The sequence below is a fragment of the Sinocyclocheilus anshuiensis genome, unplaced genomic scaffold (assembly GCF_001515605.1).
Source record: "Sinocyclocheilus anshuiensis isolate Anshui unplaced genomic scaffold, SAMN03320099.WGS_v1.1 scaffold1009, whole genome shotgun sequence".
NCBI lineage: Eukaryota > Metazoa > Chordata > Actinopteri > Cypriniformes > Cyprinidae > Sinocyclocheilus > Sinocyclocheilus anshuiensis.
Genome location: NW_015555761.1, coordinates 211,703 through 238,511, shown reverse-complemented (window position 1 = coordinate 238,511; position 26,809 = coordinate 211,703). Strand labels below are relative to the sequence as shown.

At 37.1% G+C, this 26,809-nt stretch overlaps 1 protein-coding gene across 6 annotated transcripts in view; it reads left to right on the top strand.

Moving 5' to 3' along the window:
* dis3l2 (DIS3 like 3'-5' exoribonuclease 2) overlaps window positions 1–21,046 on the top strand; it is a 103,992-nt gene extending 82,946 nt beyond the window's left edge. For 4 of the 6 annotated variants that reach the window (XM_016467832.1, XM_016467837.1, XM_016467835.1 and 1 more), the window contains exons 14-21: window positions 11,485–11,564; window positions 11,974–12,157; window positions 13,389–13,475; window positions 13,655–13,802; window positions 14,892–15,022; window positions 15,259–15,363; window positions 19,048–19,152; window positions 20,763–21,045. In XM_016467832.1, coding sequence (XP_016323318.1) covers window positions 11,485–11,564; window positions 11,974–12,157; window positions 13,389–13,475; window positions 13,655–13,802; window positions 14,892–15,022; window positions 15,259–15,363; window positions 19,048–19,152; window positions 20,763–20,861 — 939 coding nt within the window. In that variant the 3' untranslated portion in view covers window positions 20,862–21,045. Of the gene's footprint in view, window positions 1–11,484; window positions 11,565–11,973; window positions 12,158–13,388; window positions 13,476–13,654; window positions 13,803–14,891; window positions 15,023–15,258; window positions 15,364–19,047; window positions 19,153–20,762 lie in introns of all 6 variants that reach the window. The other 2 variants (XM_016467834.1, XM_016467833.1) reach the window with 1 other exon arrangement.
* Window positions 21,047–26,809: the final 5,763 nt, after the last annotated feature.

Here is a 26,809-nt window from a genome sequence, read left to right as displayed (position 1 = left end):
AATACAACTCCCACAATATATCGGGCTGCCAACACTGAAACTCCGAACGCATGCATGTTGAGTGCCGAGCTAGATATAGCACTATAATATCTTCATCTGTTTGCGACAAAACTTTTTTTGTTGCAAATGAATTAAGAATTTATAGTGTTATATCTCAGCTTAATTAAATATAACTATACTGTATACACTGTTTAAAAAATCTGTAAAAATAGGGCACTACAGTAGGTGATCAGCCAGAGTGTGCTTTTTACCGCCGTGGGCACCGGCGCGTCTGCAAATGCATTTGCAGCTTTTGACCGCTGAGTGGCGCTTTAACCACAAGTAAATGCTTCAAAGCGCATTTTCACAAATAGCCGTCAGCTTAGCCTCGCCGATGTTACATTTGACGGCTGCAGTCGGTGGAAAATGAAAGAAAAACACTGTAGATAAAATATTTCATTCACAGATGCAAATTTAGTTCTTATGAAGTTCTCATTTAGAACAAATTCAAGCAGGATAAATGTCAATGAGCCTGTGCTTATATTTACGCTAAGCTAAGTATTACACCATATTTTAGATTTGAAATATTTAACAGGTGTGCAGCATTATTTATATAATATGAATTCATTCATGCAGTGCAAGATTTGGTTGTTCGGCGCACATGCTGCTGAGTGCGACGCTCAAGAGGTGTGCTGTGGGGTTACATCATTTATTCTTATTTGTCTACATATTTTTTCTTCATTACAAATCTTGTTTGGTTTTATTTTGTATCATTGCATGTAAAAAATAATTTACTTTATGCATATGCAAAATGTAAAACTGCAATCTTATTTGCAGTCTATAGCATTTTATAGGCTAATTTGAACAATAATATTTAACAACCTGATTTGTATCTTTATTATTTAATGCATGAGCGATTTATTAAAACAAGTTTATGAGAGTCATTAAAACAAGTTTATGACTGCGACATCCATTTGATCTTGATCAAGAACACTAATGATCAACGAACTGGAGCGGCATTGCCCATTACATCACTGTAAAACGTCTAATAACCTTCAATTTACAAGTTATAACTGCATCTGTCTGATGTAGACTTGTGAAGATCTATTTTAATGCGGATACAGTACTGCAGCATTAACCTAAAATAAGTGTGCTCAATTACTATTCATATTCAAGTGTTTGTGCGGAAAATTATTAATGCGCATGCATGACAGGGAGGCGCCCATGTTGATCACTTTAATTTTTTTCTGATAATGAAATAACTTAAAATTGGGGTACCTCACATACATGTGAAATATATATACAGAAAGCTTAAAATGTCTACTTTTAAATGAACCAATTAAACCAATTCAACCCCACCCCCCCACCCCCCAATATATATATAAGCTTTTGAATGTTATAGTGTATATTGTTACACTTGGAGTAAGACTGGAGTAATGATGCTGAAAATTTAGCTTTGATCACAGAAATATATTACATTTTAAATTATATTCCAAGTGAAGGCAGTTATATATATTTCACTATATTACTGCTTATGCTGTATTTTGGATCAAATAAATGCAGTCTTGGTGAGCAGAAGATAATTTTTTTTTTAAAACATTAAAAGTCTTACTTTTCAAAAACTTTTAACTGGTAGTGTATGTCATATTGAAATATATAAATGAACATCACATACCTGGCATTTCTAAAGTGTATGGCGTTTATGTGCTCTGAAGAAGAAAAAAAAACAATTTGAAGAGACTCATGGGAGTATGTGCCTCACATGGTCTTAGCTGTGGTCCAGGTTCCTGTGGGGGCAGAAATCTCAGAGCCTGTGGAACATGTCAACATCAGTCTCTGTTTTCCATGACAAAGTGGGCTGTTATTTGCTTTGGCTCTTTTTGCAACAGGTTCTTTTGCACTTATTGTGTTATTCACATCTGAAATGAAAAAAAAGTAAGCATGCTGTTTACTGAAATAAACTACATTATTAACATTGTGATGTTCACTGATACTAGTACTAATTTATAGAAAAAAAGACCACAATTACCACATAGCACACATATTTTACCATACAGTAAATAAATCAAATTAAAGTAACAGAAAAAAAAACCAATAACCACATAGCACACATATTTTACCATACAGTAAATAAATCAAATTAAAGTAACATCTGTAAAATGGTGAAGGCACACTTACTCTATAAGATTCTGAATGGAGTTAAAAACTGAAGGAGACGTGCGTCCCCTTCCCTTGTGAGGTGCAGAATGTTGTAAACAATCGTTAGCATTTATTTTTCACAGTAGCTTAGTATATGCGTAGGTGTACTTGATGAGAAAAAAGAATGCCAATAACAAAGAAACTATATTTTAACACTATCAACCAAAAATAATATTACCATATAGGCATAATAAAAGTACAATTACTATACACTATACTGTGCACTTACTCTGTATGTTTTTCCAGCGAACTCAAAACTGAACGACACTCGCGCACCTTTCTTGTGCTAGATGCTGGTAATGCAGCCACAGTCCTAAATGAAAATTGAAACAGCTGTTAGCAATTACCAGAACATGCATAGCTGATAATTGCATCACATAAGAAAGGATGTGCATATATGGCTGCCGATGGGTCACTTGTCAGTGATATTTACAGCTTACTTGATACATTTACACCTCAGACGTTCGCGAACACCAATGACCGGGTATAACACATTCAAAACATTTACAGCAGATATTCGCGAACAGAACCTTAGTTATAGTCATAAACACAAACATGCTTTGTATGTAGGCCTATTATACAATACAAAAACATTTTATATCTGGGAAACTTAATTATTATTGTTAAGCTCGTTATACATCTACATACAGGTGCATCTCAATAAATTAGAGAAGTCAGACGGGAAAGACTGGACATCGCGTTGGTTTCATATGGATCACATTATCACAGAATATTTGTTTTCGATAAGACTTGCTTCATTTACAAGTAGACATGTCAAGCTTTCTATAGATATCTGTCTCTTGTCTGTGTGTCGAGTATACGCTGAGTTTCAGTTTATTTTTGTGAATTTGTGTTCTTTGCTGAATTCAAGCGCTTCACACTGGATCTCACAGCGCTGTTTAGTGGTCGCGTAACCAAGATTTGTCAGCGGGTAAACACATCTGCTCTAGTAAGCTCGCGTTTGAACTTCGGTGAGCGGATAAATGGTCTGAGTGGCGCGGTTCAAATGAGTAGCGTGGTTTAGTTCCGCTTTTGGTGCATAAACATTATATCGAACATTTATCAAACTTTTTTTTTTTTTTTGCGCTAATCAGTGCAGATTGTCCTTAATGGCCCTTATGCCAGAGTCCAATATCTCTGGAGCATATTTTGATGGTTGCTAGTTTTTGTTTGATTCTTAGGAAACATTTTTAACATGTTAACCTGCACCCCCCATCCAAATCAATATTTGATTTGTATCAAAATACTTTAGTGTTTTGTATTTTTGTAGTTTTAAAATACTTTGTAAGAAGTCTAGGTGATGACATTATAAAAATGTGGCCTCTGATGGGTGCCTACTCAATAGGCTAGTTTGCCCAGACTTGTTGAGATCAGAACAGAAAATTGATGCATATGGAAGAAGTTGGTCAAGGTAAGAAACGTGCAGGCTGCCAGCTTTCCATCAATTTTTTTGCATAAATTGCTATAATTTTTAACAGTTCATGTTAAGTTTGTGTTCGTTTTAGTAGCCTAGGCTAAATAGTTTACCAATTTACATAATGTTCTTGAAAACTATTATCACAATGCTGCGTTTATAACTGCATGAGAGGATAATATATGAGCTGTAAGTTTCCTGACATGTTGCAAGCTTAATTTAACATCACAACTGACAAATGTATGGAATACTCAGAGTCAGATACGCAAATGATTATATTTTGACGTCACTACAGGGAAATAACCTGATTTATTAATTTATTAAATGTTGTCAGGTAACTGATGTGCATGTAAACGGGGAAAACTGGTTATTTTAATAAGCTGATATTTGTGAGTTATCAGCTTACTGGTGTGCATGTAAACGTGCTCATTGACTGTCAAAAGGAGGGATTTGACATCTTTGGAGCAGTATCCCCAGTATCCCCAAGCACCTTTTTTGTGAGGTTTAACATGATTATCCCATCAGGCGAGCTGGGGGACCATTCAATGGTATCAATTCCTTCATACTCCAGGAACTGCCTGCATACTCTCGCCACATGAGGCTGGGCATTGTTGTGCACCAGGAGGAACCCAGGACTCACTGCACCATTGTAGGGTCTGACAATGGGTCCAAGGATTTCATCCCGAAACATAATGACAGTCAGTGTGCCATTGTCTAGCCTTTAGAAGTCTGTACGTCCCTTCATGGATATGCCTCCCCAGACCATCAATGACCCACCACCAAAACCGGTCATGCTGAACAATGTTACAGGCAGCATAACGTTCTCCATGGCTTCTCTAGACCCTTTCACGTCTGTGGCGTACCTGCCAATTCTGGTGTTCAATGGCAAATGCCAGTCGAGCTCCACGGTGCCGGGCAGTGAGCACAGGGCCCACTAGAGGATGTCGGGCCCTCAGGCCACCCTCATGAAATCTGTTTCTGATTGTTTGGTCACACCAGTGGCCTGCTGGAGGTCATTTTGTAGGGCTCTGGCAGTGCTCATCCTGTTCCTCCTTGCACAAAGGAGCAGATACCAATCCTGCTGATGGGTTAAGGACCTTCTACGGCCCTGTCCAGCTCTCCTAGAGTAACTGCCTGTCTCCCTGAATGTCCTCCATGCTCTCGAGACTGTGCTGAGGGACACAGCAAACCTTCTGGCAATGGCACGTATTGATGTGCCATCCTGAAGGAGTTGGACTCCCTGTGCAACCTCTGTAGGGTCCAGGTATCGCCTCATGCTACCAGTAGTGACACTGACTCTAGCCAAATGCAAAACTACTGAAAAACAGTCAGACAAGATCAGTAGGGAAAAAAATGCCATTGGCCCCCACCTGTAAAATAATTACTGTTTTGGGTGTCGTCTCATTGTCTAGTGCAGTGTTTCCCAACCGGGGTTCCGTCTGTCAAGAGCAGGGGTGCCGTGTAAAAAATCATTTTTTAATATTTTTAAATTGCTGAAATGTTCAAAAAAAGCATCTATTATATAATATCCAAACATGGTGTGGTATATGGGCAACTCTGGTAACGCTGCCCTCTCATTCATTGATCTGCTAACTGCTATGTTATGCTCACATGTTCTGATAATAATAACTTTCTAGGACTAAACATTATTTGGATAATATCTGGATATATAATATCTATATAATATATAGATAAATATCTTAACCCTACTGTTAGACCTACCTGAAAAACAAAAAAGCAATTTATTTAATTCGAAGGCCTGTCGTTATTTTTTATTTGTGCTATCATTATTAATTTCTTTATTTGTTCTTAGTTTATTATTGACTGCTTACTTGTCATTTTTATTCAATTCAAAGTTTGAAATCAAGCTATCTCGTGCTACTGCACCAAAATTACCCCACTGTAAAATCAAAAATACACTGAGTGAGTAGTCCATGTTTTACTCACCTTCAAGGCATCCTAGGTGTATATGACTTTCTTCTTTCAGACGAATTCAATCGGATTTATATTAAAAACTGTCCTGGCTCTTTAAAGCTTTATAATGGCATGTGCGGGTGTATTTGTTCAACAGTCCAAAAGTAGTCAAATAAAACGCATCCATCCATATTAAAACGCACATCACACGGCTCCGGGGGGTGAATAAAGGCCTCCTGTAGCGAATCGATGCATTTTTGTAAGAAAAATATCCATGTTTAAAACGATATAAACAGTTTTGTGTAACTTCCACTAACTGTCGTATGTGCATTCACGAGAGACTGCCTTTCCGACAGATGATGTAGGCGTAGCGCATGCACGTGTGAGTCTCGCGAACACCAACGTTTGTTTACAAGTGCAAAGGAAGCAAAGTTTCCTTACTTTACCAAAGGAAAACCGGTCTCCTCTTGGCTTATATCAAAATCCTCCTACATTTTTCTTTACAAATCCTCGTTTTGTGCTTCTAATTCGTGACTGGCATTTTTGTTCTCTCTCCGTCGTTCTTCCGCGTTCATCACTAATCACCGGCGCTTGCGCTACGTATACGTCCTATGTCATCGGCCAGAACGGCTTCTGCCTACGACAGTTAGCAGAAGTGAGAAATAGGTGTTTGTCATTTTAAATATGGATATTTGTCTTACAAAAATGCATCGATTCACTACAGGAGGCCTTTATTCACCCCCCCGGAGCCGTGTGATGCGCATTTTAATATAGATGCGTGTGCTTTATTTGACTACTTTTGGACTGTTGAACAAAAACACTTGCCCATGCCATTATAAAGCTTGGAAGAGCAAGGACAATTTTTAATATAACTCCGATTGGATTCATCTGAAAGAAGAAAGTCATATACACCTAGGATGCTTTGAGGGTGAGTAAAAACATGGACTAATTTTCATTTTTGGGTGAACTAACCCTTTAATTTCATTAACACCAAAGCAGCTGAAACTGATTAACAATCCCCTCTGCTATTTAACTGACCAGATCAATATCCCAGGAGTTTAATTGACTCGATTTTACAAATGCTAGAAACTAATCTTTCGAAGGAAAGATTGCTATCAAATAGCACACCTAGGTTCCTAACTGATGTTGAAGAATTGACAGAGCAACCATCAAGTATTAGACAGTGTTCTAGGTTATTACATGCAGAGGATTTTGGTCCTATGATTAACACCTCTGTTTTTCAGAATTTAAACACTGCATGAAATCAAAATGTACAATATTTATTTTGTTAGTGCCCATTGTTACTCTTAAGGTGAACAATTAATCCATGCAAGTTAATCCTCTAGAAAAAAAGATTGTTTGTTTTAGTAATCTTTATTCAAACTGATCATTTGTTTCCGATCCGGAATGGCACTCCTGCTCTGATGACCTCAGTTTGACGGCTTGGGCAGAATTTGCTTAACCACGCCCCTCCAACCGTTAGTTTGCTGCGAGTGAAAGATGAGAGAAGGAGCGCAAAAATAAAAACCCCACCCTCTACTCAATATTCCGTTTCTGTTGGAACTACGTCACCATACTGCAATAAAGTCGGCAGCAACTTCCGGTTCATGCGGACTTTAACAGTAAGAAATTACTAGTCGTCCAATTTTTTGTATCAACTATGCATTCTGTTAGTTTTGCAAATTGGTATGTTTCATCGGGCCGCAAACCTCTGTTTTTTCAGAATTTAGCAGTAAGAAATTACTCGTCATCCAGTTTTTTATATCGACTATGCATTCTGTGCATACTGCATCCGATTATGCACCAGTTTTTTAAATTGGAATGTTTCGCCAGGCCACGAAGAAATATAGAGCTGAGTATCATCAGCATAACAGTGAAAGCTAACACAATGTTTCTTAATGATGTCTCCCTAGGGTAACATGTAAAGCATGAAAAGTAACGGTCCTAGTACTGAGCCTTGTGGTACTCCATACTGCACTTGTGATTGGTATGATAACTCTTCATTCACTGCTAAGAAAAGATGGAGGTCAGATAAGCACGATTTGAAAATTCAGAAGAATGTTGTGGTCGATAGTGTTAAACGCGGCGCTAATAGAAAGATGCAACCACGATTGGATGATAAGAGCAAGTAATTTGTAACTCTAATGAGAGCAGTCTCAGTACTATGATACGGTCTAAATCCTGACTGGAAATCCTCACAGATACCATTTTTCTCTAAGAAGGAATATAGTTGTGATGATAATACCTTTTCTAGTATCTTTGACAGAAAAGGGAGATTCAAGATCGGTCTGTAATTAAAGGGGTCATGTGATGCGATTTCAATTTTTCCTTTCTTTTTGGAGTGTTACAAGCTCTTGCTGCATAAAGAAGATCTGTAAAGTTGCAAAGACTAAAGTCTCAAATCCAAATAGGTATCCTTTATAAAAGTTAAGAGTCAACCACGCCTACCTAAAACGGCTCGTTCTAAAGCCCCCACATGTCTACTTCACGATGTGGGAAGATTTGCATAACGCCACCCAAATGTTCACACAAAGAAAGAAGGCAGTGCTAAAAGTGCCAGTACGTGCACTCATTGGCACCCCTTCAGCTGGTGGCGCCCTAGGCGACCGCCTATGCCTAGAAACGGCCCTAATGACATGCAATGCAACGCGTAACAAGACAGTATAAGTCATTACACACCTCGCTTTTCAGACTGATGAGGTTTGTAAAAATCGACGCGTTTCAGAAAGGCGGGGCATAGAGGAGAAACAATAATGTACAGTATGTGGAAAATAATGTGTTTTTTTAACCTTAAACCGCATAAACATTTCATTACACCAAATACACAAAATAATGTTCTTTTTAGCAACATCATATGACCCCTTTAATTAATTTGTTGGGGTCAAGTTGGTTTTTTTTAATGAGAGGCTTAATAACAGCCAGTTTGAAGGTTTTGGGACATATCCTAATGACAATGATGAATTAATAATATTCAGAAGAGGATCTATGACTTCTGGAAGCACCTCTTTTAGTAGCTTAGATGGAATAGGGTCTAACATACATGTTGTTGGTTTAGATGATTTAACACATTTATACAATTCTTCCTTTCCTATAGAATGAATTGTATAAACTTGTATGACTTGTATAAACTTATTTTAGTGTGTTATCTTAATTATGAACACACATGTTTGTTGTGCAAACAGATTTACCGCTTACTGCACGTTGTTATTCTTCTCGTTATTTCCTTATAGCAGCTAATGAACTGGAAGTCTTGCCCATAGGATTCTGGAATTATTAGATAAGACAAAAGGTCGCACTAGAGCAAGGATCTCCAACCCTGCTCCTGGAGAGCTACTTATCAAGGAACCCTGAACACTTTGATTAGCTGGTCCAGGTGTATTTGTTTAGGGAGTAGTGCAGGGTTGGAGACCCCTGCACTAGAAGATGTCAGGCCCTCATGCCACGCTTATGTTTCTGACAGTTTGGTAAGAAACATGCACACCATTAGCCACCCGAAGATCATTTTATAGGTCTCTGGCAGTGCTTGTCCCATTTCTATTTACACAAAAGAGCAGATACTGGACAGACTGGACAGATTATTATCCCTGAAGTTTAATTGACTTGGTGTTACCCTGTGATGACAGTGTTCCCTTCATTTTTTTGAGCAGTGTATTTGTTCTGGAACAAATAATACATTGAGAGCAAACATTACCTGATAGATATACCCAGAGCCGATCCTAGACTTCTGGGGGCCCTACGCAAAAACGTTGGGGGGTTATGAATAACGAGTTATGAATGAATGAAACGCCTTTGTCCGCTTGAGAAACGGTGTCTCTTCCACGGCTTGGTATGCTTTCAATTCGTTTTTTCTGTCTCGAGTAAGACACTGTATGACATTCACGTTACATGATTTGACTGATTTTTACGTAGAAAGGGCGACAGTGCACCGCATTAAAAGAAATTACATAAGCGGTTTTCATAACCGCTGGCCAAATTCAAAAACGAAACTAAAATTAAATCATCTTTGAGAGCAGGGGGGCCCCCTGGTGTTTCGGGGGCCCTACGCAGTTTGCGTACTTTGTGTATAGGGAGGATCGGCTTTGGATATACCCAAAACAAATTATATCTCTTGAAGAAATCAGAGCCAGTGGCAAATTTCAGAAGAACTGACTGAGGTAAGTCTGTTCTCAGCGGTTCATGAGCGCTGAACGACCACTGTCGCCCTGGAGCTCATATCTCTAAAAACCATCAAAGCTAATTTTCAAATATGCGCCGACTTAATTACCTGCATATATTAAACAACTACATTCTTGCCTAAAAACCCTTAGAACAACATTTTGTTTGTTCGGGGACCAGAAGTAACTGTTGTGTAAGTGTGTGTGTGTGTTTGTATGTACTGTATGTATGTATGTATGTATATATATATATAAAATGTAAAGTCTTCTCCAGCACATCCCAAACATTCTCAGTGGGGTTAAGGTCTGGTGGCCAGTCCATGAAAATGCCTCATGCTCCCTGAACCACTGTTTCACAATTTGAGATTGCTGAATCCTGGCATTTCCATTTGTAATATGCCCTTGCCATCATGGAAGAAGAAAATCCATTGATGGAAAAGCTCAGTCATTCAGTATATTCAGGTAATCAGCTAACTTTACTTCATCGTGCCCATCACTATGAAACAGGGTAAATATAGACTCATCAGACCACATTACCTTTTTCCATTGCTCCAGAGTCCAATCTTAATGCGCCCCAGCAAATTACTTTTTCCCTAGTGAGCCTCACTGATAAGTGCTTTTCTTAAAGCCTTGTTTATATTTTAGTCTGGCTCCACACCACAATCTTCCATTGACTGCACATGCACCTCCTCAAATGGACAGCTGTTGTTTGTAGTACACCTGACCAATTCATACTACAAAATAATCAAAGAATCATGTAGAACTCAGTAAACATTGAGATTATTATTCTCAAGAACAATTTTTAAGAATTATAAGAACAATATCTAAAATTTTTCTATCTCAGATTAATTTAACATTTTCATTTCATTGACAATTTTATTAAACATGGACCTTTGCTTTTACTAAGGCTCATTTCTGCTGTTTTAGGCTCATTTTGCGCAAACTTGGTGCTTAATGTAAATGTAATTGGTCACTTTTACAAAGTCAGGCAATTGTGCTTTATGATGCCGCTCAGTGTCCCAAACGGAATCTTTGAATATAATTTGAATATTTACATTTACATGTAGTCATTTAGCAGATGCTTTTATCCAAATCAACTTACAAATGAGGACAATGGAAGCAATCAAAATCAACAAAAGAGCAATGATACGCAAGTGCTATAACAAGTCTCAGTTAGCTTAACGTAGTACACGTAGCAAGGGTTTATTTTTATTATATAATAAATAAAAATAAAATGGATAGAATAGAAAAAGAATAGAGCAAGCTAGTGTTAGAGGCCTTTTTTGCTTTTGTTAATTGTATAATAAATAAAAAGAAAAGAAATAGATAGATAGAATACAAAAAGAATAGAGAAGCTAGTGTTTTTTTTTTGTTTTGTTTTTTTTAAGAAAACAAGCAGTTAGTAAATGAATAGAGTGCAAGTCTAAAAGGGGCAAGATTTATTAATTTTTTTTTGAAATAATAGAATTAGAATAGAGAGTGCTAGAGTTAGAGGGTCAAATAAAGATGGAAGAGATGTGTTTTTAGCTGATTCTTGAAGATGGCTAAGGATTATATATTATAATAATAGAATATTGTCACAAACTTGCAAATTTTATCAAAGCCAGCAATTAGATCTCTGCAGAAAATCTCGTTGGACCTCATTCACTAGTATTACATACCTTTGGATTAATATAAGTGAATCAGGATTATTCTATATGACAATAATGCCTACAGTAATTTGCATGAAGCACTCTGCTAACTCCTCTATGTTTTGGTGATCTGTTTTAATGACAGTAGCAGTAAACATTGCCTAATCAGTTTGTTGTTATTTCCTGGTTACAGCTGAAGCTATCTTTCACCCTTGATAAGGAGTCCAGCATGCCTCAGGGCTGTTACGTCTATCAATATCAGGACAGCAACAAGTAAGAATGCACACAAAAGCTGTTGCTATGACTCTGACTGTGGGTTTTGTAAAATGTTCACACTGAACTTTGTAAGAGGGCAAGCATGTTTCTTATCTAAAGCCTTTTTGTTCAGGTCCATATTTTTTCTGTTTGTAATTTCTTAGTGCTATTGAAGTGGTCAAATCTGGTCCTTATGTTGCACACCATGTGCCCTGAACACCTTCATACTAAACTTTTTTTTTTAAATGAATCCCATGCCCTATAATTAGGGTTGCAAATAGGTGGAAATTTTCCAGTAAATTTCAGAAATATTACAGAAATTTTGGAAACTTTCCAGGAATTTTGGGAATCTTCTGGTAATTTTTTGAAAGTTTCCGGAAATTTACCAGAAATTTTCCACCCCTTTGCAACCCTACCTATAATATAGACTGGTGGAGGAGTTCATGTTACTGGCAAATATGGCGGCTGCCCATCAGATCTACCGCACATACCCAGAACTGGCCATCCTGCGTAGACACCCGCCACCCCAGAGCAAGATGGTAGATGACCTGCAGGAGTTCTGTGACCAGATGGGCCTTGACATTGACTTCAACTCATCCGGAGGACTCCATGTGGGTATTTATTTTTTTTTTTTTATGTTACAACGTAAACAAACAACAGACAAATTGACATCTGACTCAAGTCACCTTTATTTATAGTGCTTTACACAATACAACGTGTTTCAAAGTGGCTTCAAGGGATAAACAGGAAAATAACAGAATCAATGATTCATACTACTTTAAATGATAAACAAATTTAAATTTTGCTATAGAGCAGCTCTTATTCAGCTCAAGTCTGTTCATTGTTGATTCAGTTCTGTTCTACTCTGTAAAGTTCCTCATATATGAGGAACAGGTTTAATTCAGCTATAAGCTGCTCCACAGAATGCAATAATTATTGAGCTCAAGTCAGTTTTATGTTGATTAAATTAAGTTTAATAACAGTGTTGATGTTGCAAATTGCTCAATTATGAAACTAATCCTATTCAGCTATAAAGCAGCTCGATAGACGACATTAGTTTCTTCATCCAGCTCAATTCAATTCAAGTTTTGTTCTCATCTGATAGTGACAGTGTAGTCAACCTGACACAATGTGACAAACATCCAATGTCAAGTAAGGGTTTTGTCATTACTGGAAGTGAAAGTTTTCTTTTTTTAGTTCACATTGTTTTGTTTCAAATAGGAAAAAAAGGTGTTTGTCTTTATAAAAATTTTCATCTACTGTCAAAACTTGCACCACGTGTGAAACAGCAGTGCTTTTGAACTTCGAATGCATGGGCCAAAATGTTAACCAGTAGCCAAATTGCTATTTAGATGTTGTTTTTGGATATTGTTATAGGCAGAGGCGGACAGTAAGTACATTTACTTGAGTATTGTACTTAAGTACACTTTTTGCTTTTACTTGTAATGGAGTAATATTTGACCAGCAGTATCTGTACTTTCACTCAAGTAATGGAGTTGAGTACTTTGTCCGCCTCTGGTTATAGGTTATGTGGCCTTTCTAAAATCTTTGTAATACCATTCAGAAAGTGTTACTTTTGGGATACGTCAAGTTGCTATTAAAGAACAAAAACATGACTTTCAATCTCCAATTTACAATCAAAAAGCCTCCTTAAAAGTGTATGCCAAAATGTTAAAAGAAAAAAAAATGATTTGGAGTTTTTACTTCTAGAACCGAATTGTTGCATTCTTAACCAAAAACTATCAAATCATTAGACATTGTTGCTGGACAGAATATTTGTGTGTGCGTGTGGTCCAGGTATGTGTGTTTGGGCTCACTAATGTGTGTCTATTGTTATGACAGAGGAGTCTGAATGAAAATCTTGGTAATGATGTGTATGCTGCTGCCAGGAGGGAAGTTCTCACTCACACGTGCTCCAGGGCAATGCAGGTGAAGTTTTGATCCTGTTATCAACATTTTAAATATATTTGTTCTTCCATTCTGCTATTTTGCTGTATATTTCCATCAGATGTAGAGCAAGAAAATATTGTCTCTTATTTCAGTTTAGTGACCTCTGCTGAACATCTTGTGATCTAATCAGAATTATTTGATGTTGTGGTTCTGTTTAGATGGCGTCATATTTCTGTACTGGAGCTCTGAAAGATGAGAATTCCTTCCATCATTATGCTCTGAATGTTCCTCTCTACACACACTTCACTTCACCTATACGGCGCTATGTTGATGTCATAGTGCACCGTCTACTGGCCGCCTCCCTTAGTGAGTTACTCTACTGTTAAGTGGCTAGTAGTTGATAGGGATGTAACGATTAACCGCGAGCCGGTTGAAAAAGAAGCAATCAAAACCAACAAAAGAGCAATAATATACATTGAAATAATATATTTCAATTTCACAAAGAAACATGCAGCATTTTGTCCAAGCAATAATAAAAAGACACATTTATTTATAATTTGTCTTAAACCTCATTTTGTAAAAAAAAAAAAAAAATGTGTGAATCAAATCGTGAAATCAAAATCGCGAATCGAATCGTGAGTTGAGTGAATCGTTACATCCCTAGTAGTTGACTCTGCTCCAGCTCCACTAGGGGTTTTCAATGTCCTGCTGCCTGTTCTCTAGTGAGATCCATACTACACTTCCACTATGCAACACTTCCACACTCTGGACTGGAATACTCTGAATGGAGTCAACACTGTGAACACAGTTTAGCATGTGCAGGATGATGATAATGAGGATGTGACTTTTGTTGACTTAAGTTTGTGTTTTAGATTATTATTGTGCTGAAAGATGAAATTCCTTAATGGAGGCCCCCAGATTTTGTGCCTGAATGGTCTGGTATTTCATGACTCCTTCTATCTTGAATACTTCCCTAGTCCCAGCTGAAGAGAAGCAGCCCTTTGGAATGTCATTATGGTGCCCCATTGTCTCCACTTGTTGATAGTGGCCTTCATAGTATTCTATGGCACATCTAATGTATTGGAAATACATTTATACCCTTCTCCTATTTAGTACCACTTCACATCTGCACCTTCACCTTCACCCCAACACATCTTGGTGTGCCATGGCTTCAGCAATAAACAAAGAAAGATAGCTTGAATTTACATGAACAGGACTACTTCTAGTGGTAGTTTTAACTTCCAGTCATCAGTCTGCTGAAATGAAATGGCGGTGAGGAGGTGTGCTCAAATCAAGCTCTGCCCTCTATTTTTATGTTTTTTTAATTCAATATTCGATTTAGTTCATAAAAGCATTACAACTGGTTGCAAATTCCAGATCATACAGACTTTAAGTTCATTGCTTAGTAATGGTTCTATCTGAAGCCTCATATTCATTATATCTGTGCTGTTACAGACTGTGGACCACCATTGAGTCTCTCAATAGAGGAAGTACACAAACTGGCATCCCACTGCAATGACAGGAAGACTGCTTCAAAGAGAGTCCAGGAGTCGAGCTCTGAACTTTTCTTTGCTGTCTTTGTTAAGGTACGTATCATAGAAAAAAGATCAGGTTTTATTTGTCATTTGAACAGCTTGCACATAGGGTAAAAATCTTCTGTATGTGTAAATATTAATAAAATAAACTTACAAAATACATTTTGCCCTTGATCATGTGAGCATAGTTTTTGTTGATCTTCCAAATGTTGTTGATCTGCCAAGGCAAAAATGATGTTGGTAAACACAGCTAAACCATTTATTCATGAATGTGATGATGCTGGTAGGAGTGTGGTCCTTTGGATTCAGAAGCTATGGTCGTGGGAGTTCTAGACCAGTCCTTTGATGTGCTTGTGCTTCGCTACGGAGTGCAGAAACGAATCTACTGTAATGTATGTATGACTGTATTCAACTTCTGTTTGTTTTCATAGCTTATCGTTATTTATTATTATTTAGAAATGGTAAAACGTATTTCACAATAGAAATAAAAATGTTGAAAAAATACATTGGTGCCATACATATTGTCCCCATACAGTGGGGAAAATATTTATTTGATCCCCTGCTGATTTTGTAAGTTTGCCCACTTACAAAGAAATGAAGGGTCTGTAATTTTTATGGTAGGTTTATTTTAACGGATAGAGACAGAATATCAACCAAAAAATTCAGAAAAAAAACACATTATATAAAGGTTAGATATTGATTTGTATTTCAGTGAGTGAAATAAGTATTTGATCCCCTACCAACCAGCAAGAATTCTGGCTCCCACAGATTGGTTATGTGCCCATGTGGAACACAGATTAGTCCTACCACTTTAAGAAGTTACTCCTAATGTCAGCTCGTTAGGTGTATAAGACACCTGTCCTCACAATCTGAATCTTCCATTCCAACCTCTCCCACCACCATGGGCAAGACCAAAGAGCGGAGGTGGAAACATTATGCTTTGGGGCTGTTTTTCTGCTAAGGGTACAGGACGACTTCACCGCATTGAGGGGCAAATGGATGGGCCCATGTACTGTAAAATCTTGGACAAGAACCTCCTTCCCTCAGCCAAAACGACAGCCAAGAAACCTTAAGGATTTAGAGAGGATCTGTATAGAGGAGTGGCTCAAAATCCCTCCTGAGATGTATGCAAACCTGGTGACCAACAGGGGTGTGAAGTAACGAATTACAAATACTCACATTACAGTAATTAAGTAGTTTTTATCAGTAATTGTACTTTTTTGAGTAGTTTAAAAATTGTGTACTTTCCTGCCTCGTCTCTCTCTCGCGTGCGTTCTGCAGCAGTCACTTGGATAAGTCGTTGTTGCTTGTTGAACTTGTTAACTTTTCATGAGTTTGAGCGCGTGATGCGCGCTGTCAAAAAAAATTTTTTTTAATCCATTTTATACAATCCGCCTTCATTTAGCACTTTTACTTGAGTATATTTTTTCAGTACTCTTTCCACCACTGGTGACCAACTACAAAAAACGTCTTACCTCTGTGCTTGCCAACAAGGGTTTCTGCACCAAGTACGAAGTCATTTTTTGCTTGGGGATCAAATACTTATTTCACTCGCTGAAATGCAAATCCATTTCTAACCTTTATATAATGTTTTTTCTGGATGATTTTTTTGGTTGGTATTCTGTCTCTATATGTTAAAATAAACCTACCATAAAAATTACAGACCCTTCATTTCTTTGTAAGTGGGCAAACTTACAAAATCATCAGGGGATCAAATAAATATTTTCCCCACTGTATTTGACCATAATAGTAAAAAAAATGGGTACTTTTCAATACTGAAATTTTTAAGCACCAACTTTTCTTGCAGTACCTGTAGTACATAGAAGCGGTTCCTTGTGTATCTATCGCAACATGCTATAGCATGCTAAAACAGGCTTGCAATGTGCTAACATATGCTAGCAACTGGGGATGTTCATTTTTTTTCCCTTACCGACAACTGACGCTTGTTAACAGATAATTAACTGACAAGATTGGAGTGCTAAATTAATGTCTTAATGTTTCGATCGTTGTCTAACATATTAGAACTAAAATATTAGTGTTTTTATTAGTGCTACCTCTGACTAAAGATTTTTCTAGTCGACTAATAGTCGTTCATGTAAGTCATTAGTCATCTAGTCGTACATTTATATTCATTTAATTACTTATTAAAATATACTTAGGAGGCCTTTAATATATAGCCTATTCCACACTCAGATGCATGCATAAAGCTTAACACAAAGCACCCGCAAAAGTAATGACTTTGAATGTGTCAGAAAAAAATAGCAAGGAGATATTATAATTATTTATTAATTAAACTAGTGTTTTTTGAGACTGTGTCTGCTACAAAGATGAAGCTGACAATGCTGACTCGCCATCTCCGCAGTATAGTGGATGAACTTTCAGAAATTCACCTTTAATACGAATTACATAATGAAAGAGTTTTTGTTTTGAATTTGTTCATTTAAAAGTACACATTTTTAGCTTTCTGTAGATGTTTCTCATGTCTGTGAATCAAGTTGTTTATAGGCTATATGCTGAGTTTCGGTTCGTTTTTGTGACATGCTCCACTTCACAGAGACCGAGACGGCAGAAAGTGCATCCTGTTCTTTATTTTACAAAAGCACAATGTTTTATTGATATTGTGAGTGTACACAAACACAGACACTTTACTGTTTCGAATGATGTATTATTCTTCATCTGCATGAGCAAAAATAACAGTGTATTTTAAACACTGTTAAACGTGCTAATAGCTTCCACACTCCACACAAACACTTGGCATTGTGGGGTTTCAAATTTAAGAATCGGTCTTAGATCTACTTATCCTATATCCTGACATACAATCACCTGAAAAACTAAGGTGAAATACATTGTATTTAGCGTTTATGGTAAAGATGATGACATCAGAAGAACGATTCTGTTGAACAAAGTTTGTTTATTTATATCTGTATCAGCAGCAGCGTAGCAGATCTATTCCGCCAAGACCAAGTACATTAACATTATCATGTACATTACCATGCAAATCACTCCGAGAGTTGTCATGACAGAAATAAAGTTTACATTCATTCACTTCACACACTCATTATTGCGTAGTGACTTTAGAGGTTTATATATAATATCGCACTGATCCCCTGACTCACCTGTTACCCAGCAAACATGAGGAGTGACTGAACCAGCCTCAGCCGAATATTATTTGCCAAAATGATTTGTTATTCTTTTGAAGCCATTATCCGTGCCTTTCAGAATAAGGTATTTGGCTTCAGTCACACCCTTAGTCATCACCCAGGTGCATTGTCTCCATTCCTAAGCACTGCCCCCTAAATGTATAAAAACTACAATGTATCACTGCCTTAGTTAGACTTTTGATGACTGCAGTGCCACACAGTGCGTTATCAATAAAGAACTCTGCCGAAGATACCCAAGAGTCTCCTGGTCTGTGCTTCTGAGTTTCTAACAGCATCTAATAGTGCATATGTATCTAAGTCAACGTTAGAGCGAGCAGCCATGTGAAGTTTCTATTACTTAAATGTTTCACTTTCAAATAATAAACCATATTTGAGCTCGGTGAATAAGCAAACTTTTGGATTTCCTGCCGATATACTGTAATTACCTCAAGGACCATCTGTTAGCTATCTATCTGTAATGGACCATTTTGTTTCTGCAACTAACCGACTAATAAAATTTTAGTCATCTAAGCCTTTTCCCAATGTTTAGTTGATTATTTGGGGGGGGGGCAGCCCTAGTTATTTGTATTCATTGTTACAGTTTGTATCTTCCAGTATTTATATTCATTGTTACAGTTTGTATCTTCCAAAAATATGTTAGAGATATGTAAGATAGGAGCATTTACCTTCTGTCGACATGCTGTCATGTTATTTTTAAATTAATATCATTAATCTAAATATTCCTTATACCAAGTTGCTTGAACTGTATCCCCTAGGTTACGAAGACCATTTTAATTCCTCTGAATGTAATGAGGCATTAAACTGAGCTCAGAAAAGGAAACCAGCACAATATAAATGGCAACAACAGATGAAACATTCATTGCTTTTTAATAATGCATGACATAATGAATAATACATTTTGTCTTTCTCCTAAAGTCATTAGAGGGACTAAAGGCAGTCCACTTCCGTAAAGTGGGAAAGAGACCAGAGATGACGCTTGTTTGGGAACAAGGTGACCCCAGCAAAGAGTCCACACAACAGGTGTACCAAGTGTCCAAGCAGATCTCTGTTTGCTAAAATCATGTTTTCTCAATTTCTGATACATTGGTTTATAATGAGTATAGTTAGAATTTCAATGTTTTTAGTTTCTAAATGTTGAAACAATTTAATCCTGATTATGTTTTTACATTTATAACTAAAACAGCACATTTGCGGATCAGCAAACCACATAACAATGTTCTTGAACCACTCCAAAGATATTTACCACTAAACCACACCTAGTAACCACATACCAATGCATAAAAACACAGAGTGCCCTATTAACCGCATAGCAACACCCAAGCAACTGTCTGGGACACCCTACAAGCTGCATACAAACATGCTTAAAACCAGGGTTTGAACTTAACTTTTTCACTCTCAAGCCAATTTGGCTACTCAATTTTTGTTACAGGTTATTCATAACTTCTACTAGCCAAAAGAAAAATTACTGAAATAAACCAACAGCTTTGTCTGTCCATACTGGATGTGACAAAAGCAGGCATTGCAATTTGCAAATCACAGTCCTAAATAGAACGAGGCATCAGTTTACTTTCAGGGATTTGTCATGTCGCACCGTATCCAGTGTAGACAGCATCACTGATCGTAATGGGTTTTATTGTTCTATTTTGTCGCACCGGTTGTGTCCGGTGTAGTAGACACGGTGTGAGTCTAAAGTCATTTTTCGACTCTGTAATTGCTTAAATGCAAAGGAAACCAGCGTGCCCGCCATGCCGTTATTTGTTGGGTATGTTCAAGTAAGCTAGATATGCGCAGATGCTGCACAATTAGGCTGTATGTAATATATTATGTTGACTTACAAGTTCAGTATTTGTGCTAAATCAGCACAGATTTGGCTTAAATGAACTTGCCCAAGAAATTGAGTGAACATTATTTACGAAAAGTAACCCGCCAAATTGGCTAGTGATTTGACAGCATAACCTGCCACAGCTGATTTTTACCCGTATTTGGTGGGTTAGTGGGTGTTAATTTCAAACCCTGCTTAAAACCATTCAGAACACAGCAACATTTTAGCATTTAAGCATAGCATTTTATTTTTTTTTATTTTTTGCTTAGCTCGTGTAAAAATGTATATTTCTTTTCTTTTTCTTTTCTAACAATTAGAAGCTAATTTGGAACAGGTTGTTTGTCAGATTTATTATTTATTGTTACACATTTTTTTACTTAAAGGGGTCATATGATGCTGCTTGCAACTTAACCACTGATTTCTAGTCATGTCCTCTTTTGGAAGGCCAAACAAAGTAGTTTCGCTTTCACAACGTAATACAGCGTTACACACGGCGGCCTTGAGTGAGCAGCGGCGTAACACTCCGAAGAGAAAGGAAAAATTGAAATCGCATCATATGACCCCTTTAATATTAATTAAAAAGTTTTTTTTTTTACTATAAATTTGAATCCAATTTAGTGTTACCAGTGGTTCATGGGGTTGAGGCAGAAATCTAAAATCTTGCCTAGGGCACCAACATAATCTGGGCCCATCCTAGAACAACATCCTAGAAACTGCATATCAATTCCTTACCTGCTTTTTAGAACATCCTAGAAACCACATACATTGTTATATCTGCAGTGGATAATGGTGTTGTCCTTTTCTGCAGGAGATTTCCATCTTCACCCTGTTGGATGTTCAGCTGAAGGCAGATGGAGCTCCTATGAAATACAGTGCTGTGCTCAAGAGACCCTCAGCATACGTATGAATTTCATTATTATTTTTCTTTATTATTATTATTATTTTTGCTTGCAGATTTCTTCTTAACCAAACAGAGGTATCAATAGTAAGGCTGCTCCTTTGCACCAATATAATATGAACTTGGTTTTGTATCATTTTATTTTTGATTTTGTCCTGAAATCTTTCAGTTGCAGACTTCTTTTAAGTTAGAAATGTTAAGTGTTCAAGTTTATGTATGTATGTGTATATATATATATATATATATATATATATATATGTGTGTGTGTTTTTGTGTGTGTGTGTGTGTGTGTGTAGGATTAAAGAACAATTAAAGGAAGTTTTTGTGTTTAGTGATTGTGCCAAATACGTTTTTATATCTCTAATTTTAAACAAACTGAAGTTCCATGCCATTCAAAGAATAGTTTCCCAAGTTAATTTTAGTTTTTGCATTTAATGCTGTATTGTATTTCAAACTTTCACCTTCATGTGCTTTGTAATATTTGGGTATTGTATTCTGTCTTGTACCTACTAGTATATGCAGTCTTTGTATGAGACAAAATCTGCAAGATAAATGACATTTTGTCAACTTCAGAAGTTGCAGATATGTGAATGATTATTTTGTTTTCTCAGTGGGAAGAATTGGGCCCTTAAAGTTACAATTTTAATGAGTGGTTTTTGGACTATATATTAGCTTGGCTGAGTGATTGCTTGGTTTTGTTGCAAATATTATTATTAAGTGTTGTTTTCAATAATTAATTGTAAAGCAACATTATATTTGGGACTGCTTCTTACAAAGAAAACATCTGGCAGACAGTTTTAGTTAATCACTTCACTGGTGGCTTGTAGTGTATGTAAAGGTGTTGCCCCAAATACCGCATACATTTAAATACTGTTTTACTGAACTTCTATTTAATGTCTGTATGAAAGTGTAGTTCATTAAATGCATCTAATATAAGGTGGTGGTTGTTGTTGTTGTTGTTTTGTTTTTTTGCGCACATGAGATCAACTATTTACTCAAACTATTGATCTAGCAAACATGGTTTAATTTACTGTATGGTATGATATATCATATGTCTATATAAAACTCAGAAACACCAAATATTTTCAATTGAAAACCCTTTACAGTTAACAAGATAGCAGCTGTATGATATAACAAAAATATGTTTTAGCAGTTTTATTTTATTCTTATTTTACTATTAAAAGCTATTTTTAGCTACTATTAAAAAAAGAAAGTTGTTTTATAGTTTGGAAAACATCATTGTCCATGCATACATTTTCAAAGTTTTAAATCTGCATATGATATTTTATTAGATGCTTGTGTTGTCAGTACTGCTGTAGCTGCTACATTTTATGTAAGGGTACATTTGTTGTAACATGGGTCTAAAATATAGTCCTTAAATTCCTTATCCTATAGTCCTTATTTATAACCAATGTAACTAATTGGGGAAACCTGTGGTGTTTGGCAGAAGAATATGATTGTGTGATATTGACTGCAAAACTAATCAAACTGCCAAAACATTAACATTATTCAGTTTTTCCTGATTTGTATAAAGGCTATATCTAAAATTGTTTTGTTAACCAAGTTATCTGTAGATTTTGCTGTCAATTAAGGCCCTGTCCACACGAACACAGTTATTTTCAAAAAAAGCAACTTTTTCTATACAGTTTGGCCATTCGTCCACATGCAGCAAAATATTGCTGCTAATAAATGTGCTAACAGGGCTTATAACATGTATACAGATACATGCAGAGTTCTCCCATTATATTGCATTACCTGGTAATATATAATAATAACCTTTTATTCAGGCTTCTGATTGGCCAATATGGCTTTACGGTTAGGGTTATATCACCACCTGTTGGTTTGGCATCTTCTTGACAGTGCTTCATAGCGTGTTTTTGCATTGTCATGTGGACAGAGATTTTTTTTAAAGCGTGATTGTCTTTTTTTAAACGAAAGAAGAAAAACTCTGTTTTTAATTAAATCTGCAAGCAGCGTTAAAAGGGCCCTCGCACCCAGAGCTACCTCCACCTGGGTGGCCTTAGCAAAATAGTGAACGATGGCCAATATGCATTTAACCCTCTGGGGTCCGAGGATGTTTTGGGGCCCTGGAGAAGTTTTGACATGCCCTGACATTTGTGCTTTTTTCAGTTGCTTATAAACATATTAATGGCTAAAGTTTAATAACACTGTAATCAGTACAAACTGGGCTACAATAATATGTGAGCATGTATGTACGTGATTGTGTTTTTGAGAAAACAATGTTTATGCGTGCTTAACATTTTAAAGTCACTGAAATAAGGCCATAAAACACATACAGAACATTTGTTCACAAGACTTTTGAGAACTGGATCTTGTAGTCTAGAGTTTTTGCTTCAAAATGATGTGAAAATCATGTTACTTATTCACAGAAAACAATATATTGATTTACATTTTCTAAGACACTTTGTGTGTAGAAAGGGTGTATGCGAGGAGGCGTGAATGATCATGCATAATGCTGTAATTCACACATGAGAAGACAAAGGCCCATATAATGAGCTGCATAATGAGCCATTCAGTCAGGTGTGTGACTGAGAAGGAATAGCTAAAAGAGAGAATGTGAGGAAAAAAGAAATGTATATATTTTTTGTCTGTAGTTTATTTAGTATGACGGCGTTTTAGTGCCACGTTAAACATTTTTTTTTTAAATCTAAGATTACGAGATTAAAGTCGAAATATTTAATACAAACATGTATTTTAGATTTTTATAGAAATATGACGACAATCACATATCTCACACAAAGATCGCACAGTCATAGTGTTTGGGAACATTCATTAATAATTTAAATACATAATCACATGAAATCAGATCAAAAATTAAATATTTTAGAAGAGAACGCAACATCATGGTTGTCTGAACCAATGAGCTGTGTCGTCAGTCAGTCGTTTCCCATCATGCTTTTTATCAGCGCAGTCGGTAGACACAGCCGCCTCGCCGTCGCGAGAGTTTTTTGGCCCACGTCAGCATGACATCAGAGCAAGTCGGACGTAACTCTGACACTTTTCTAACTGGCATGCATCTCGCGGTGATCACCGGTGATTGGTTCTGCGCAGATTTTGCTCATCTCAAACGAGCCTATTGTCAGGATTGGACCGTCATTTTGTCATGTGTTTCAGTTCCTGTTTTGCCTTATTTGGTCTTGTTCCTGTCCTTGTTTAGTTTGATTATTAATTGATTCCCCGCACCTGTCTGTCCCTCGTTATCCAGTCCTTATAAGCCCCAGTCTGTTCAGTTTGTATTTGTCAGTTCTACTTGTTTCTACGTGTGTTTGCCCAGCTCCTATTGTGGATTATCCCCTGTTTTTGTCATTAAAGACTGTGAATTCTACTCCGTGTCTCCTACGTTCTTCCCGCAGCAGCGTAACGTGACAGTTACGACATTACAGATGGTCTAGCCAGAAAAGAAAATCTCTGTAGGCCAGTATGTTTTGTAGGCCAGTATGTTTTGCTCTAGTATGAAATTGATCAGCGTTTCAACAATTTCACGTCATGGAACCATCCTTTTTTTAAACCAGCAACACATAAATCTGTTACACATGTACACAGACAGAGAACCTTGTTAATGTCCATCTCATAGTCACATTCAGACATCACATCCAGAATTTTTCTGGTAGTTACACAGATTAGCTCTCTGCTGGTGATAAACATGCTCGTCAAATCAGGCCATGGATTTTTCAGGCTTCTTACAATTTTCATTTAGTCCTTGAGGTTTGTTACACGTTTGGTAACCCCTATACAATCATGATTTGGATCGCATACCACCCCGATGATCTTACGCATCAGGTTGATAATTTTTCCTCTGTAATGTGGTTTAAACATGGGGTTTCCTCTGTAATGTGGTTTAAACACACGTTTTTCCCGCAGTGCAGTCGCACTCCACTTGCTCATCAGCAGCAGCGCCAGAACGCCATGCATGCTCCATCAGCTTTTGCGCAGCATCAGATGACCTTTTTAGAATTCAGTTATCTCCAAGACGTAAACTTTGTCCCCTAATCGATATAAAATGGTTTCGCCGTTTCCTAGAATCTGGATTGACTGTTTTAATCCACGACGGTCCAGGCCTTGTGCATTAACGCTTTCAATTTCGGGTTTATAGGTCAGATCCCCCAAAGTGTTATTAGTAGAAAAATTGCAGAGTGCGTCAGGCTCAGACAAATTGGATTGTTGAAGCTGATTCTGTCGGTCCATGTAGATAATGTTCAACTTTTGATCAATAAGATCTTGCAGTAGCTCCTCTGTCCGCACTGTCAAACCTGGTATGGTTCGCAGCGCCGTAACTGCAGAGTTTATCAGGTCAGCCTTTGTTGGTTTTACCGATCGGGCCCGCCCTCACCCCCAGTTGCGTGGTGTACAGGGTGGGGTTGTCGTCAGGAAGTCATAAACAACTATTTAATAATAAAAGTCGTGATGAAACACACGTCAGGCTGCCTTATTAGTGGTGCACGAGATGCGATGACGATGAAAGTGTTGTTGCATTTTAATGCTTTTGTTAGCTTATCCAGTTAAACCCACTAGATGCGGCGCTGCTACGTTCTTCATTCAAAATTTTGCGGGGAAAAAAGAACATCAATGCAGACATGATGTTGTTTACGTCAAAACTGAAACCAAGCCGTTCACACAGAACGCATATTTATCACATTTTCTAGAGGGACGTCGATCACCGTTGCACTCGCGTCTCGCACAAAAGAGCCGCATGTTTAGAAAGCCATGTAAAATGAATGCAAGTTCAACTTTTTAAAAACATGTCTCAAGACTTTATGGCGGTTTTCCCCATCCTACTGCATCTCAAGTTTTTAAATGAAGAAAGTACTCTTTGTGACTGGTTTTCGGTCCTTTGTATTAAACTATACATACATGCAGGATTCTGTTTTGTTTCTAATTGTTTAATCAACTTTAATTATATCAGGTTTATAAACATTATTTTAAACATGCACTTTTTTCAAAGATGGTCGTGTTATTTTATTATGCTTTGAAGAAATGTGCATAATATTTTGTTCCATGCCCCATCTTGTGGCCTCAGGAGAGAAGCCAAAAGCTTTTTCCGCCCTATCTGAAATTATGCCTTTTAAATTGAAATATAATTCGAATATTGATAATATTTAAGTAAAAAATTCGAATTTCGTTTTTCAGCCATTTTTACAGCCCTAGTGTACATACATCTAAATGCTATTTCAGATGCAGATTCCAAAAATGTTTTATGTTGGAATGAAAGACACTATAAGTACCGGATATCAAGTGCTTCTTATTCTTACCCACAAATACAAAATGGAAGAAAGCGTTAAAACTGAACACAATCTAAAAAAAACTAAAAAATACTGACTGACAAATGCATCCACATTTAACTCAATAAATAAACAAATAATTATATATACAGTATCTCACAGAAGTGAGTACACCCCTCACATTTTTGTAAATATTATTATATCTTTTCATGTGACAACACTGAAGAAATGACACTTTGCTAAAATGTAATGTAGTTGAGTGTACAGCTTGTATAACTGTTTAAATTTGCTGTCCCCTCAAAATAACTCCTCACACAGCCATTAATGTCTAAACTGCTGGCCACAAAAGTGAGTACACCCCTAAATGAAAATGTCCAAATTGGGCCCAATTAGCCATTTTCTCTCCCCGGTGTCATGTGACTCATTAGTGTTACAAGGTCTCAGGTGTGAATGGGGAGCAGGTGTGTTAAATTTGGTGTTATCACTCTCACTCTCTCATACTGGTCACTGGAAGTTCAACATGGCACCTCATGGCAAAGAACTCTCTGAGGATCTGAAAAAAAGAATTGTTGCTCTACACAAAGATGGCGTAGGCTATAAGAAGATTGCCAAGACCCTGAAACTGAGCTGCAGCACGGTGGCCAAGACCATACAGCGGTTTAACAGGACAGGTTCCACTCAGAACAGGCCTCGCCATGGTCGACCAAAGAAGTTGAG